Source organism: Callospermophilus lateralis, chromosome 6 (assembly GCF_048772815.1).
Source record: "Callospermophilus lateralis isolate mCalLat2 chromosome 6, mCalLat2.hap1, whole genome shotgun sequence".
NCBI classification, from domain to species: domain Eukaryota; kingdom Metazoa; phylum Chordata; class Mammalia; order Rodentia; family Sciuridae; genus Callospermophilus; species Callospermophilus lateralis.
In genome coordinates this window covers 129,220,701-129,239,009 of record NC_135310.1, presented here as the reverse complement: position 1 = coordinate 129,239,009, position 18,309 = coordinate 129,220,701, and the positions used below count along the sequence as shown (strand labels likewise).

At 35.7% G+C, this 18,309-nt stretch overlaps 1 protein-coding gene and 1 pseudogene across 1 annotated transcript; both read left to right on the top strand.

Moving 5' to 3' along the window:
• The first annotated feature begins 2,310 nt into the window (after positions 1-2,310).
• LOC143400821 (olfactory receptor 2G3-like) lies at positions 2,311-3,230 on the top strand (annotated as a pseudogene).
• An 8,779-nt stretch (positions 3,231-12,009) lies between these two features.
• LOC143400819 (olfactory receptor 2B6-like) lies at positions 12,010-12,954 on the top strand. Its single transcript, XM_076857814.1, has one exon. It carries the CDS (start codon positions 12,010-12,012, stop codon positions 12,952-12,954), a length of 945 nt encoding a protein of 314 aa, XP_076713929.1.
• Positions 12,955-18,309: the final 5,355 nt, after the last annotated feature.

Genomic DNA, 18,309 nt, shown 5'->3' with positions numbered 1-18,309 from the left:
TGTGTGTGTGTGTGTGTAATACTAGATTATTGATGGAAATTTAATATGAATATATTCAAATGCAGTGAGTCAATATAGGGAGGTTATTAAAGTAGAAGATAAAAGTTTTCGTGTTTTTGTCTAGTTTAAACAATACTGAAAGCTAAGACTCTCTTTCAGAATGATCTCCTGGGACCATGGACTTTGGATACTACAGAGCCTGAGATTAATTGCCATTCTGGGAGAACTGTGTCCCTGGGAACTTTTTGGATTCAATAGCCTGTGTCCTCTCTCAACCTCTCTTCATTTGCTGGTCTTCAGGGATCTCCAGTCTCAAATAACAGTCCCTACAACCAATACATGGCCCTCAGACATTGATTTATCACTTCAAGGTAAAAATTGTTTTTGCTTTGTTGCTTAAATTTCCTTTTGTTTTAAAATGTGATTATTGGGATGAAAAAATATGAAGAGTCTCTTCTCTTTTAATATATTCACTATTATTAATGCCTTGATTATATCTGACTTATTCCCATGATTCTTAATATTTAATAATAAATTGAGATTTGGGGTTAAAGTGATGTCCATCTGGATAAAGGGAGATAAAATGGAGCACATGTAATTTCAGATTTTGCATCAGAGTTAAATACAATTCTTCTATGACTCTAAAATGAACATAGTCTTATAAGTAAGAAACTTTCTCATGACCAGAATTAATCTCTCATTGCATTCTTTTGCTATTGTATATGTGTGAGAATGTGTGTTAAAAACTCTACTAAAAGTAACATTTGGCCAAGATGGGTAGAGGCTATAAGCAGGATTAGAATTAGAGTAACATGTCTGAATTTATTTTATTGCATTGATAGAAGTAAAGTGAAAAAACTAAAAATTATGCATATATGTATTTGTGGGTTTTGATTGAACATGGAAATGTATAAACATATTTGCAATACATTTTATGTATATTACATAAACACAAAATTATATATATATATGTGTGTGTGTGTGTGTGTGTGTGTGTGTGTATACCTAGGGCCTCCTTCATATTCTTTTTTATTATAGTGCTTCCCTTTCCCTATCTCTTGAGTGAGACCTCAAGGACTTGATGTTGCTATTTGATGTCTCTCCCCTACCACTCCCTTTATTTTATTTTTACTGATTTCAGCTAAATATCACTTTTATATGATAAGTGTAATTACTATAAGGTCTTACTTTTGACAATTATTTCACATATTTTATTTACATGATTAATTTTCTCAATAAAACAATCACAGGTTATGAAATTATTAGGGAGGAATTTCAAGGCCTGAAAGATTTTTTTTTCACATCCATATAGAAAGTGTATTTATCCTAAACAAAAGATACGATTATGGTCTTTAGATATATTCATTGAATTGGTGAATATATTTTAAACTTTTGTATTCATAAATATTTGGAGTTTTTAAAAGATGCCCTTTAGCCTTCTGAAAGCTAAAAATTCTATGTAGGTTTTACGCATATTGAGGCAGCTCTTTCATTCTTTTGATGTGCCCTCATAATGATAATCCCCACTCCCTCCTTTCAGATTTAAACATGTTTTTCTTCAACATTCCCTTCCCTAGTACCACACACCAAAAAAAAAAAAAAAATTGAGGGTTGTTTTCAATGTGCTGCATGAATCTGTATCCTCAATAAGCTTATGGAATAAATGAATTAACTAATCCCTAAAGGAAACATGCTTTTGATATTATGTGTCCCCATTATTAAACAGTTAGATATAAATAATAATATTATGACTTTATTAACCAAGTGTTTACCATTTTACAATAGAAAAAATCTTTATAGTCTGCACAACCCAAAAGTCATTCATGCAAAGAAAATCATCAAAAAAGAATGCCCAACTCAAAGTTTATGCTTGAAGGCTGAAAATAATATGTATATATAATTTGCTTATATTAAACATTTATTTTACTGAAATTTTTCATTTAATTTGAATGATTCTTCATAAGCTATTAATGAATTTAATGTATTTTTTCCTTTGGCATTTTCTTTCTTTCTTTGTATTTTTTTCCTTCTGTGGAAGATTTTATCTCAGTTTCTAATAGTTCTCTCTCAAGGAAACACTTTGTTTCCAGAGAAAGCTGCAGGTGCCTCTCTGTAGAGGATCTTTAACAACATCTTCTGTGACATCTGAAGGACACTGCACCAAAATTTATTCTGTGAGTCACTGTAATTTTTCCTGAGTGAGGATTTCAAAGAGTTATAAATTTAGATGTTGTCACTAGTAACCAACACATTATAGTCTCTTTTTAATTCTTGTAATGTTTTTCTTCTTGTCTGAACAAGGTAATGGGCATGACCAATAACAGCACCAAAGAAGGATTCATTCTGTTGGGCTTCTCAGAACAGCCCCAGCTGGAAAAGATACTCTTTGTGGCTGTTTTGATATCCTACCTTCTTACCTTGGTGGGAAACACACTGATTTTTCTGGTCTCTTCCATAGATCCTAAACTCAAAATTCCCATGTACTTTTTCCTTACTCACCTCTCCCTAGTGGACATCTGTTTTACCACCAGTATTGTCCCTCAGCTGCTGTGGAACCTCAAAGGACCAGCCAAGACCATCACATCCCTGGGTTGTGCCATCCAGCTCTATGTCTCCCTGGCATTGGGATCCACTGAATGTGTTCTCCTGGCTGTGATGGCTTTTGACCGCTATGCTGCAATGTGCAGACCTCTACACTATACAGCTGTAATGAACCCACGCTTGTGCCAGGTTCTGGCAGGGGTCGCATGGCTTAGTGGTGCAGGAAATGCTCTCATCCAGGGCACTGTCATCATCTGGCTACCTCGCTGAGGACACCGGCGGCTCCATCATTTCCTCTGTGAAGTCCCCTCCGTGATTAAGCTTGCATGTGTGGACATCCATGCCAATGAGATCCAGCTCTTCGTTGCTTCATTGGTCTTGCTCCTTTTGCCCTTGGCACTGATATTGATGTCCTATGGACACATAGCCAAGGCAGTTATAAGGATCAAGTCTGTACAGGCCTGGCACAAAGCTCTGGGGACTTGTGAATCCCACTTGTGATGCTTCTATGGGAGCATCACAGCCAACAATATCCAGCCCAACAGCTCCTATGCCCACACTTTTGGGTAATTCATCTCCCTCTTCTACACAGTCATCACCCCGATCCTAATCCTCTCATTTACACCTTGAGGAATAAAGAAGTTAAAGGTGCACTGGGAAGACTATGCCACAGAGACCTACGTGTGTAAAAAATGAAGCAAAGTACAGACTGGTCAATTTTTCATCACAAGTCTCTTAAATATCATCTCATATAATCCTTCACCAGCCTAAAAGCACAGCTGGAACCTCCACACGTTGCATGATTGTACTTCACATGGTCTCACAACTATCTGTCCTCTCCAATCTTTTCACAGGCTTCTTTTGGGCCCTTTGAAAGGCATTATTTTTTCACACTCTTTGATGTCCATTTTCTTAAAAATTTCCATTTCTTATCCTCTCTTACTTCATTTCTTCTTTTGTCATCCCCTTCTTTCCTTCTTATTCCACCTTTTGTTTCTTCTTTGTATTCAATTTGGTTATCATGTTTTTTTAAGTACTGGAACCCAGGACCTTGTTCATGCCAGGTAAACATTCTTACCATTGAGGTACATCCTCAGCCATTTTTATTTCATTTTGAGACAGGGTCTGTCTAAGTTGCCCAGGTGGGCCTTGAATTTGTGACCCTTCTGCATCCACCTCTCAAGTAACTTCGTGTATAGGTGTGCAGCTCTGTGCTCAGTTTTCCTACCATTTGTATGATGTGCTTTGTAACTGTTTTTCCTCATGCCTCTATATTATAGCTCTTCCCTTTAATATTCTAACAATTCCTGAAATCAATTTCCAAAAAAAAATTTTTAAAAAACTTTTCTCTTTTGTCACAGCAGAAACTATCATACACCTTGTGAAAATATTTGAGAATATGGATTTTGAATTCCACAATTTCCTTTTTGAGCTTATGGAATTTTATTGAACTTTTTTGTTTCCAAGTTTATATATGATGTTAAAAGTAATCAGCTTTCTATACAAGACCTTACTGTAACAAACAAGAAAAATGATATCTGAAGCAGCTAAATTGGATATAAATTTCTGCTCTTGAAGAGTTGATCTTAGAGTATGGCTAAACATCTATATATGCAATATTAAAAAATTTCATTTGGCTACTATGTCTTGATTTGATTGCAGTTTTGTTTCTATTTATAATTTCTTCAATCCATTGGTCTGTTTATTTTCCATACCAAAAAAAAAAAAAGAATGCAAAGTTCATCATTTAACATTTGACATCATCTGCCTACTCCCCTTTGCACAGCTCCTCTGCCCCCCTTGATGATTGTGGTATCTGATCTTGACTAAATAGGCTGAAGTCACATGGTTTGCTCCAAAAATCACTCTTGATACCACTGAAAAAACAAGCCAGTAACAAAACAGTATCGAGAGGTTGGCTGGCTCCCCTCTCTTTTAACTGCATGTTGATAATAAGCCTTTATTGATCTTAAAAATCTGTCAGATGAGTCATATATTGGGTTATTTTTTATATACATGTATATACAATATTTCAAATTGAAAGCAACATCTCAGTAGATTCAAACTTTCATGCTGTTGTCTAAAACATTAAAACTTTGTAAGTGCAAAAATGAAATGAATAGATGTTTAAAATGCATAAATAAGGAAACCCATTGGTGTTGTGCTTTTCTTGTATATCAATAATTAAGTCACTCTCATGTACAGAATGAAAATTCTCATTTGGGGTTTTGTTTCAAGAAAATGTATTGTCATGTCTTTGAGAAAAAGTTTTATTGTCTCCCATTAATTGGTTGCAAACTAATCTCAATATATAGATTTTAACTCCAAATTATACCTTATAATTAAACTATTTAAAAAAGTAATGAGCTTCCATATGCAACAAAATGAAACTGAATCCCTTTCTCTCACCATGCACAAAAGCTAACTCAAAATGGATCAAGGAACTTGATATAAAATCAGAGACTCTGCATCTGATAGAAGAAAAAGTTGGCTCCGATCTACATATTGTGGGGTCGGGCTCCAAATTCCTTAATAGGACACCCATAGCACAAGAGCTAAAAACAAGAATCAACAAATTGGACTTACTCAAACTAAAAAGGTTTTTCTCAGCAAGAGAAACAATAAGAGAGGTAAATAGGGAGCCTACCTCCTGGGAACAAATATTTACTCCTAACACTTCAGATAGAGCCCTAATATCCAGAATATACAAAGAACTCAAAAAATTAGACAATAAGATAACAAATAACCCAATCAACAAATGGGCCAAGGACCTGAACAGACACTTCTCAGAGGAGGATATACAATCAATCAACAAGTACATGAAAAAATGCTCACCATCTCTAGCAGTCAGAGAAACGCAAAACAAAACCATCCTAAGATACCATCTCACTCCAGTAAGATTGGCAGCCATTATGAAGTCAAACAACAACAAGTGCTGGCAAGGATGTGGGGAAAAGGGTACATTTGTACATTGCTGGTGGGACTGCAAATTGGTGCGGCCAATTTGGAAAGCAGTACGGAGATTCCTGGGAAAGCTGGGAATGGAACCACCATTTGACCCAGCTATTGCCCTTCTTGGACTATTCCCTGAAGACCTTAAAAGAGCATACTACAGGGATACTGCCACATTGACATTCATAGCAGCACAATTCACAATAGCTAGACTGTGGAACCAACCCAGATGCCTTTCAATAGATGAATGGATAAAAAAAAAATGTGGCATTTATACACAATGGAGTATTATGCAGCACTTAAAAATGACAAAATCATGGAATTTGCAGGGAAATGGATGGCATTAGAGCAGATTATGCTAAGTGAAGCTAGCCAATCCCTAAAAAACAAATGCCTAATGTCTTCTTTGATATAATGAGAGCAACTAAGAACAGAGCAGGGAGGAAGAGCAAGAGGAAAAGATTAACTTTAAACAGAGACATGAGGTGGGAGGGAAAGGGAGATAAAAGGGAAATTGCATGGAAAAGGAAGGAGACCCTCATTGTTATACAAAATTACATATAAGAGGTTGTGAGGGGAAAGGGAAAAAAAACAAGGGAGAGAATTAAATTACAGCAGATGGGATAGAGAGAGAAGATGGGAGGGGAGAGGAGGGGGGATAGTAGAGGATAGGAAAGGTAGCAGAATACAACAGTTACTAATATGGCATTATGTAAAAATTTGGATGTGTAACCGATGTGATTCTGCAATCTGTAAACGGGGTAAAAGTGGGAGTTCATAACCCACTTGAATCTAAAGTATGAAATATGATATGTCAAGAGCTTTGTAATGTTTTGAACAACCAATAAAAAAAGAAATACAATAGAGATATTCATGGAAAAAACAAATCACATCTCTGCTCCTCATTTCTCTACATTCACCACTGTTTCCAACATATCCGGGAATATATTAGCATACATGGGTGTTTGAATGTATATACAAGTATGTTTTTATAAATGTTTCTTTATATATATGTGTTGACAGGTTAACAGATAACAAATGTGCTATGGGAACAAGTGTATGGAGTACTGCATACCCGGCAGACATTAAGGGCATCTGAGGAGAAGCCACTCTCCTCATGTTAGGCTCGTGATTGGCAGACCACTTACCCTGTTGGCACAGCCCTGGGTGGGTGAGGCCACGTGTTGCAGTCCCTGCTCTTGCTCCACTGCCTGCTCCTCGACTGGTTGCTGTAAGGACAGTTAGCAAGAAAGTGTATTGGTGGCTGCCTATAATCTGCCTAGATAAATGCTCAATAAAATCAGACCTGCTTCCTGCTTGGTCTCCGGAAGTCCTGAATAGCAACTCCCTAGCCACACTCTCCTCTACCCTGTTCCTTGGACCTCCTTGCTGGACAAGAGAAAGCCCACACAGCATGCTATTAATTCTATATTGTAATTTTGTTTTCTCCTAAAATACATATTTTGGAAACCATTCCAGTTCTGTAAATAAGAACACCCATCATTATTTTAATGAATGCATAACATTACGTTATATAGTATTAACAACTTCAGAAATGGTGAAAATTTATGTCTAGCTCTGTGCTAATGCAAAAAGACACTGCAATGAAGGTTTTGTGCCATTCACTTCTTCATGAATATGAGAGAATCTTCACTAGGTGAATGTCTAGAAATGGAATTGCTGTTCAAGTAAGCAGGTTCAGTTTTACATATGATATATAATTCTAAGTTGCTTTGCAAGAAGGCTAAAGCAAAATGGTATTCTAGCATGACATAAAATAAAATATTGCTCTTTGTGAATTCCAGAGGTTAAAATTGTATCTCTTGTGGTTTAAATTTGTATTTCTTGTACACGTAAGTATTTCCTTTAATTTACACATGTGAAAGTCACATCAACCTCTCTCCTGGTCCTTTGCTTGTGTTTCAGGGAACTGTTGGTCTTTTGCAAAAAACATACAGATATTGAGGAAGTTGGCCTTTTTTATTTCACATGCTTCACAGTTATTCCTTTGGAGTTTGTCACTTGTGTTTTTGTTTCAATTTATGATATTTGTCTCTGCCAAAATATTACTCTAACATTTAAAATACATCAATCATTTTAAGCCTTCTGAGTTTTTAGTGATCTTAGATCTTTTGAGTAATTGTAGATATTTCATCTGATATTATTACATTTCTATATTTAAACTTTTATTTTAATAAGTGGAGCTTTGTGATAAAGGAATGCAAAGCCTGATATTCATTATAAACAGATTTGGTATTTGTAAATAATCTTAGCAGTTTTATGTCATTATATTTCTAATATTCCATACATATTATGAAAGAAAAAAGCTAATATAATGGAGATGATATCCAAAGCATGGTAAATTGTAATTTTAACTTTTAATCTAAGGAGTTTAGATTATTTATGCTCAATAATTTGAAGGAGAAAATTTGGAATAGATCAAATTTGGCAACATCAGCTTGCGTCCCTGGTTTCTGAGTGTGTGTGACCTTATTAATTTTGTTGATGGCTTGGAATTGTGGCCAGCTGAATAATAAAATAAAGAGTATACTTTCTTAATTTGTACAGTGGCAATGTTTATCAAATAAATAATATATGTCTAATGATTATAAAGTAGCATGTTAATATAAATAGAATGAAAATAAAGAGCTATTGTGGTAAGAAGCACAAAAAGTAATATTTTATAGAGATTTTCAAATTTTTATGAAATTGTCCTATTTTTCTCAGCATAGCAACCACATACGAAGGAATTTTTACCTATTTTATAACCTATTTTGTAAAAGTCTTCACAACCTCTGAGATCTGGTCTTACTGGAATTGATTTAATTTATTCTTAAGTGACTCTCTAGATTTGAGGGCCCAAAGCATGTGTTTTGCCAGAAACCTTTCATTGATTGCTTCCAAAGTTTTCTCATCTTGTAGAGTCCCTCTGGTTCTTCTCTCCTGGACATGTTGGCGGAAGCAAATACTAATTATGCTGAATCTCAGAGGCTTAAGTAGAGGATGAGTCTAAGACAGTAATGGTAATGGAAACTCATGGGAAAGCTCCCTGTGGATCCACGGGTTTTATGGATGGCCATAAATTAGAGCTGGTTTCTTAAAGTTGACCTTCCAGTAAGTCTAAGAGTGCCTGGTTAGTGGACTGGTCTGAAGATCATGTTTGAGCCACAGGGCAGTTTTCTATCTCTCTCCACATCACAACCCTGACAAACTGATGGACTGAAACACAGCACCAGGTAAATGCAGAAGGGATTCAGAGGGAAGGTTAGTCAAGACCAATGTTATCTTACCTTGACAGGCTTTGTGGTATGAGCTAAAAGGATTATTTAAGGTTAGAGCTATAAAGTAAAAAAAAAAAATTGAAAAAAATATTAAAATGTTGATTCTATAAGTCATCTATACTTTTGCTTGAGAGAACAATAATGGAATTATGAAAAGAATTCTGATATAAAATTTAAAATCTGATATCATTGAAATATTTATTTCTGATTTTACTAGATCCATTAATTTGAGCAAGTACTAGAACCTCTTTGTACCTAAATTTTCTCTCTTTAGTTAAAAAATATTCTTACCTTGGAAACTTATTAAGGGAACCAAATGGATATATTATAAGAAGTATTGTATATATGTATAAAATTGATTACAATTTAGGCTAGTGGAAAATTTGACATCAACATTTTGGTATTTGCAAATCCTTCTAATACAATATCTTTTTATGAGAACATCTATGGAAAAATACAAGTGTCACTATTTATGTTATTTGCCTCTTAAATATTTTAGGTATATCTTTCTACCACTTTTTAATATTGAAATTGCTATTTGCATTATAAAATTGTAGATACTATAGCATTGATTTTGTGTAGAAACTGATTTAGCTCTGAAACACCTATCATTCAGACAAACCAAAGATTGTTTAAATCTATGACAATTTAGAATAAGGGAATCCAACAGACAGCATGGAGTTAAAACCATAGCAAATATGTAAACTGGGTTAGAGGTAGAATGAACACCTAATTATTGTTCCTATTTTGTCTTATTAACACATTATATCAGAATCATTCTTATGAAGTTAATAAAGACTGTATTAGAAATGTACACCTCCAAAATAAGGAGCTCCATGATTTCTTAAGCTTTATGGTCAGATATTTTTTCCCTCTTCTCCCTTCATTTCTTTGCACACCCCATTTTCTTAAGACCCATAGATACTTCTGTCTCCTGGCTCCAGTTTCTCACCCTCATGAGAATCAAAAGCATATTTTTTTACTTCCTATTTAGGTAAATTAAGCTCTAATCCCTGTAATTTTCTTATTCAGCCAGAAAGGCAAGAACTCCCCACAGTCTTTTCTGGGAAAATAAACTGAATTACTTAATTAATTAAATTAGTCTTACACCTCTAATCTTTATTTCCCATTTTCTTTTTATACTCACCTATTCAGCAGATACTTAACCTAAGTGTCTTCTATTGTTAGACAGAATATTGCTGCATTCATATTTTTGTCTTTTTCTCTCATTTTTTTATCCAATTTTTCTGAGTATATTTTATCCTTGCTCATTTTCCCGCATGTGCCTATGAATCTCTACTATTTAGGCATGTATCAACTATTCAGAAAGTCAAAGAAATATGCTATATATTCCCCTCTAATAACTTAAGTGTTCCTCTTGAAGTGAAGTATTTAATTTTATTTTCTCACAAAAATGCCAGCTTACCTCAGATATAGGAACAAATAGCTATGACTTTTTAGACAAGGGTGGCAGGAAAATATGAACATTGTGAAAATGATACAACATTTTTTTCAAATACAGTAGAAGAAACTTAGCTTTCTTCAGGTTTAGAAAAGCATTATCCTACTACAGGTAATTGAAGAAGGATATTCTGAAAGAGTTTAGCAAGAAAGAAATCCAGATAAGACAAAGGGAATAATTCACAATTGTCCTTTTTAAAATTCTAATTAGGTAAGGAATTACTTGAGTGCTGATTAAGGTATATCCTTCTGTAAATAATTCTGCAACACAGAAGTCTTCCTATGACCATGATAGAAAAGGCAAAACTTATTCTAAAAGTATAAGGACAAAATTATTTCACAACTGCATATCAAAATCTATATCTATAATAATTATCTAATCCAGTGACAGTGCTATCTGTCCCATTTCTTTGGGAATACAACATATTAATTATTATATATACAACATATTGTTATATTTCTAAGGCAACATTTTTAAGACTTGCAGTCCCAGGATGAGAAATTGGGGGAGAAGAAAGGAATTGGATGAGACCAACATGAAATGAACAGTGTCATAGCAAGAAATGATAGAATTATAAAAGGAAAAATATCAAGAAAATAATTTTCCACAGAGGATCACAGGAAATTTCTAAAGTCATTCCTATGTAACTTTACCATGCAAGTAGTTCTATTACTATTGCTGTTGCTGCTTATTCTCTTTGTATTATGTATCATACTGTATAGCTTTTTCTTTCACTTACAAAGCAAATTCACATCCAATTGTCATGAAAGTATGATAGAATTTATATGCATGTATTTTCATTCCCATTATAGTTATCTTTCAGAAATTCTGAAGGAATTACATAATTTGTATGAGAAAAGAGCAGGAACAATGCAACTCAAATGGTAGAAAGAGTGGAGAAATTTTTAAATGTGTATATGCTGGTCATAATCCTGAGCAATTGGAAATTCATATATAGCCCCAAATTTCAGGAATATTCATACTTTAAATTATTTCTGGTAATTTTTATCAGAAACTAAAATTCCACCCAAATTTTCCAGATAATTTTAAAGTAGTACCATCAGAGCAAGCAAATCTTTAAGTCCTGATTGTTTATATGTTATCTTGCCTGAATGTATTATTTTCTACCTCTATATTTTAAATTTCTAAAAGGACCTAAAATAAATCTTGGAAGGGGTAAAAGAGTGCTGATACGCCATCATCATGCAGATTTTATGAAGGACTAAAGTCCCCATGATGCCTCTAACCAGGTTCAGTGTGATGAAGATGAACACGTCAGCTCTGCCTCAGCTGCAGATTTACCTGCCTTCTTCCTGCTGTCCTTTTTTCAACCTGGAAGTTCTGCCTTTTCTTAATTTGTTCGATCCTGTACTCTGTCATCACCACTAAATATCCATGATATGTAGAGTTGATGGTAGTAGTACTATTCCAACTTTATAGAAGGGAAGATATCAAAATCCAAAAGAAGGGAGGAATTAACCTATTAAATAAGCAACATTTGCCAACTACATTGATGGTGTATTATTTGCTCTTGTCTCAGCAATCCTTTACTATTACAATTGAAATGACAATGTTGACTCAACATTTTACCATAATCATAATACAGAAGCATTTTTGTCATTGAAGTATGTATACAAATTAGAGGGAAAAATGAGCATTTTATTTCAAAATCTCTGGGCTCTAATTCTCAGTGGCTTCCTCTTACCATTGACACCCATACCTAACAGTGGATAGGTAGACATCTCAGCTGGAATTTCACCTATCAATGCTAATATGTGGATCAATAATCAGAGCTCCCTAGATGATTTCATCTTATTGGGATTTTCTGACCAACCCTGGCTAGAGACACCACTCTTCATAATCTTTCTGGTGGCCTACATCTTTGCTCTATTTGGAAATATCTCCATTATCCTAGTTTCCCGCCTAGATCCCCAGCTCGACAGTCCCATGTACTTTTTTGTCTCAAATCTGTCACTTCTGGATCTCTGCTATACCACCAGCACCATCCCACAGATGCTAGTCAACCTTTGGGGACCAGAGAAGACCATTAGCTATGGGGGTTGTATTGCCCAACTCTATATTTTTTTGGCCTTGGGTTCCACTGAATGCATTCTTCTGGCCTTAATGGCCTTCGACCGTTATGCTGCCATTTGCAAGCCCCTTCACTATCCAATCATCATGAATCAGAGACGATGTACCCATATGGCTGCTGGGACCTGGATCAGTGGTTTTGCTAACTCTCTTGTACAATCCACACTCACAGTGGTGGCCCCAAGATGTGGACAGAGGGTGGTGGACCATTTCTTCTGTGAAGTTCCTGCCCTTCTGAAACTAGCCTGTACTGATACTAGTGTGAATGAAGCTGAACTCAATGTTCTAGGGGCTTTGCTACTCCTGGTACCACTCACCCTCATCCTGGGCACTTATGTGTTCATTGCTCGGGCAGTGATGAAAATCCGCTCTGCTGAAAGTCGTTGGAAGGCCTTTAATACCTGTGCTTCACATTTGCTTGTGGTATCCATGTTCTATTTTACAGCCATCAGCATGTATGTCCAGCCTCCCTCTAGTTACTCTCGGGACAGGGGTAAGATTATGGCTCTCTTCTATGGTATTGTCACACCCACCCTCAACCCTTTTATCTATACATTGAGGAACAAGGATGTGAAAGCTGCCCTAAGAAGAGCATTGACTAAGGAGTTTTGGGTCAAGAAAAGATGATCTCTGGAAAAAAAAATACCTAAGAAGTAAGAATGGATGTATTTGCCTTTCAGAGAACATGTTGGACATCAAATTGATGAGGGAACCATGTATCAAGTGGCACAAAATTCATAAGAGCAACAGGACCAAGCAAAGAATGATCAACTTTTGGTTAAATCTACATAGACATTTACCTTCTTTGGACAATATGCAGATACCTCCGCCACCCCAATCTGTGGAGAATATATTCCAGGAACCCTGGGGATGCTTGAAATTGCAGATAATACTGAAACCTGTGATTTAAATGGGCTCACATACTGTGAACATAATGTTTGCAATTTTGAGATAAAATGGCAAAACTTTTTCATAATTTTATGAATAGAAGATTCATTCTTACAAAACATCTTAGCAAATTCATCATAAGATTTTTTTTCTCCCCTTATTAAGTAGAGAACTTTCATCTTTTAAGAGAAATGCTTTTCATCTTCTCTTTGGCATATGTGAGTGGTCAGCATCACTACTCTTGCACTTTGAGATCATTAGTAAAGTAAGAGTTACTTGAACACAGGCATTGACATATAATGAGACTTGATCTGGTAACCAAGAGGGTTACAAAGCAACAAAATGGGTGGGTACATGCACTGTGTGAATATACTGGACAAAGGTATGATTCATGACTATAAAAAATAGACTAGAATGGTACAACATTCTGACATGCTACTCAGATTGATGCCCAATTTAAAATGTATAAATCATTTGTTTCTGAAATATTTATTTTAATATTGTTGGATAATAGTTGACCCTGAGAAACTGAAACCACAGACAAAAGAAGACCATTGTATCTGTCATACAATATTGAATTTCACCAAGTCAATGTCTTTTTTCCCTAACACTAAATACTAATTAATCTAATTTCAGGGAAGGAAGTGGTAAAATATTTAGAGAAAAAAATGATTAGGAGTTTAAAAAATATATTTAGTATATGTTTTAAATTAAATTGTTAAATTGATCATTGATTCTCAAGTAAATCAGAAATGATCCCATTTTATAAAAAAACAAGCAACTATTATTCAGAGTCAATTTTAATCATGTGTTATAATATTTAGTCATGCCTCGACATTCTATGTATAATTATATCACCCTAAAGGTTTTTTAAATTCCCCAGAGGCAAATGAAATCAAGAGACAATTAGATCCAGACCATATAAATTAAACTATGGAGAAAGAAATTCATTTTTAAAAATAAGGATCATAATTTTATTTTTTTTTTTTTAAGGATCATAATTTTAAATACAACTTATTTTGCCATAAACCTTAGTCAATCTTGTGCTCACATACACAATAAAGTGTTGTGTTAGTATACAACAATGAGGCCATGGCCAAAACAAATACAACATACTCTGGAAGAAAAAATAGTGGGATGCTTTGGACAGTAAACAGTGCTCAAAAAACTTAAGATGGAAAATATCCCAACCAAATAAAACTAAGTAACTTGGGATTTGCCCACCTTTGATTGAACAGCTTCCATCACCATTTCCCTGGGTAATTTCATTTTGCTTCTTCATGAGGGTTATAAGAATACCATGTTGAATTCAAAACCTTGGTCAATCTTTAGTTTTATTTTTTTTAATGTTTCATAACTTTTTGCTGCAAACTAACTCACAAGTACATACTAGCCGAAGGTACCTAAGCAAAACAAAGTAACTATAGCAAAATTCCAATTTTATTGCCTGTAATGGAGGAGAATTATACTCATCATAAATGTAGTCCTGTCAAAACAGTGATGTACAAGCTGTGTGTCTTATGGGGAATAATCATTTGTTGTCTTTGATTCTTATTTCCTTGACAAAAAATGCATATACAACCACTTGCTTTAATTAAAAGTTTCAAGAATGTGTGTGTTTGTGTGTGTGTGTGTGTGTGTGTGTGTGTGTGTGTGTTTGGAGAGAGAAGAGAAAGTAGATGATATTTGAAAGTGATTTAAATCTCTGAAGACACTGAAAGTCATACGTATAATTGTGTCCCACAAAGAAAATCTACATAACAAAGAATTAAGTATAAATGTATTTAGTTCTATATTATTCTCTATTTTCTATTTAGTGAGTTTCAAAATCATGAATAAGCACTGGAAGAAAGTAAGAGAGAAATATGAAAAGAGAATGGAAGGGAGAAGAGAAGAAAGGACAACATAATTGTTTTTGTTTGTTTTGTTTTGTTTTATGAATCCCTTGCTTGGTGGAGGTCTCAGGCTTGGTGAAGGCCCTACCTCCATTTAGTTTATATTTTGAGAAAAGAAATTACAGAGTGTCACAGGTACATTTCCTACCCGCCATTCTTGCCCTTTCTAGCTTCTGCCTCCCTAAGCACAGGAATAATGTCTATGGTGTTACAAATAAAAATTAAAAACACAGGACTAACCAAGAGAGATTGGGTTTCAAAATGAAATAAAATCAACAAATTCTGTGCCCCTTAGGCTCTCTTTCCTGGGGTCAGCAATGTTGGGTGTCATGTTTTCTTTTCCACCTTGCAGTGTGAATCTCCTATGGCAGAGGTTGGAGCTCAGTGATAGAGCCTTGCCCAGGAAGGTGTCATGCCTGGGGTTGTATGGTCAGGATAGCTATGCAAATTAGTGAATGAATGACTATGTTGGAAATATAAAAAAAAAGCAACACAAAAAGTTTGCCTAAATGCTAGTATCAGAGACACTTCTTTGAATGGAGAATTTAATTGTGCAGATACCAAAAGTATCAAAATGTTCACTTTGGGATGCAAGTCAAATTTTCAAAGATAAATATCATGTCTGATCAGGATGGAAAAATTCTAAGGTCATTCAGAACTTTGACACTGGGAAGGGGTGGGTGTGGAAGTATTTCCCAGCAGCGGAGTCTAATGGGTCTGATGAGAAGAGCTGAGTCTGATGAGTCTCAGGAGTGGGAAGAGAATACAAGCTCAGGGAAGGACAGCCAGAGATGAAAAAGGCCTAAGAAGAAACAGAAGACCTTAAAGAAATGGAGAAGGAAAATTCTAGTTTCTCTCTTTCCAACTTCTTTTCTCTCTCCTTTCTTTATCAAGGAAGAAAGGAAGCCTGAAAGAAATAAGGAAAGAGAGAATGAAAGAGAAAAGAAAAGGGAAGCCTAACTAATGTATATTTGGAAAATCCCAGGCATGCTGCAAGTTCATGGTCCATGGAGGACTCTTTAGGTTTCATTTTGAGAATGGGTCTCACCTGGTGGCCCAGGAGCTCTTCCTACCTGACATCCTTGCACTATTTAGTTAGATCCTCCCTAAGCACAGGGAAGAATGTCTATGCTGTTACAAATGAAAATTAAAAACACAGCACTAATAAAAGGATAACTGTGTTCTAAATGGAAGCAAGAGAAACAAACTCAGTGCTGCCTCATGTTCTCTATCCTGAGATCAGCATTGTGGGGAACATGTTTTCTCCCCAGTCTGTGGAGTTCATCTCCAAGGGCAAAATTTGGAGCTGAGTGGCTTACGTTTTTCCATGCAGTGGGTCATGCCTGGCATTGGTGGGCCAGGACAATAATACAAAAGAGTGAATGAATGACTACATAGTAACTGCCCTGTGTCAAATCCAGGATTGAGGAAAAAAAATATTTCAGCCTCCTTTTCCTTCTCCCTTCCCAAAAGAGAAAAACTTGAATTTCCCTTCTTTATTTCTCCCAGGATTTTCTCTCCTCTTGGATCTTCCCTGTCTCTGGACTGCCCACCCCCAGGATTGTCTCCAATCCCTGTGCTCCAGATCCACCAAACTCAGCTAAGCTTACTGCTGGTGTGACACACTTCCACACCCACCACATCTCATTGTGGAAATTTGAATTACTTTTGAATTTGTTTTGATCAGGCACAAAATTTCCTTTTGCAGTTCTCATATCATCAAACTGGCATATTTTGTTACTTCTTCTGATACCATTAGAATTAACCTCTCAAAAAAGAGTTTTCAAAACAAGAGTCTTCAGATGCTAGCATCTCAGAGATGTTTTTGTGTTGCTTCATTTGGGTTCCTACATGGCTATCCCTTTTCTTGTTTGTATTCTTGTTAGGCCATCCATTCCCACTAATGTTCTGTTGCATGGATATACTCTGTCCCTGAGCTCCAAGCTGCCTTGGAGTTTAATGTTGTACAGTGGAGAAGAAAACATATTCTTCCAAAAAGTGAGTTTGATACCCCAGGAAAGAGAGCCCAAGGTGTCACAGAATATATTTATTTGCTTCTATTTGGAATTCAATTTCCCTTTGTTAGTCCTCTGTCTTTAATTTTCATTGGTTATTGCCTAGGCATTCTTCCCTTTGCACAAGGAGCTGAAACAGAGAGGTCAAGGATAGCAGGGAGAAAGAACTCCTGAGCCACTAGGTGAGACCCTTTCCCAAAATGAATCCAAAAGGGGGGTGTGGCCTCCATAGAGCATGCACCCCGTATAAAGCTTAGGATTTTCAAAAAACCATGATTATTTTGGCCCCCCCTTACCTTTTCCCCTATATTCTGTCACAAATGAGCTATATCATTAATGTCGACCAAACATTTTGTGTCTTTCCATAATAACAGAATTTATTGAATAGTGATAAATTCACAGTCTATGACATTTTAGTGCAAGTTCATTGAATACTTCTGGGTCCCCTGGTAGTAATAAGCAGGGCAAACACAAATTATTTTATTATAATCTTAATTTTTTATATCTATAACACTCAAGTCACACATCACATTTCACAAAATGATATGAAATATGTCACAAAAAGACAAAGAAGGGACTAAGGAAACTATAGGTGTTTGGAGGCTATATATAGAGAAAAGGCAGAGAGCAGATATGAATGGAAATAGTCATTGTAGGTGGTCAGATAGAATTAGGAACCGCCAAAGAACTTGTTCAAGGCACAGAGCTGTCAAAGTGCAGGAACTTATTCTAGGCCAAGATCTGGAGGAACAGCAGTTTCACAGTGTCACCTTGGATTGTCAGCTTAAGGTGTCAGCTTAAAGTGGGCCATATATGGTCATCATGGGTAGGAGAAACCACACTTTGCTAAAACCCAAGACAGAGATTTGGAGGTTCATCATTGTGGTGATTCTCCTAGGAAAGTCTTATGACAAGTGACCAGGAATAGGGTCAGGATCCTGCCATGTCCATTATCAAGCTGCTCCTCCTTTTATGGGTCTCAAATGAGGGGGTTGCATCACTGGGTGGTCTGTGTGTTGGATAGACTTGTGAGCCTGGTTTTTCCAATATTAGTTTGATACACCTATGCATCCACGTGTTTCTGATTAATTTGATAATTTCACCGGTGGGCATTCTTACTAGCACAATAATTTACCAGTTTGTGCTATACGTTTTGCCAAGCAGATGGTGGTTGTTCACTTGTA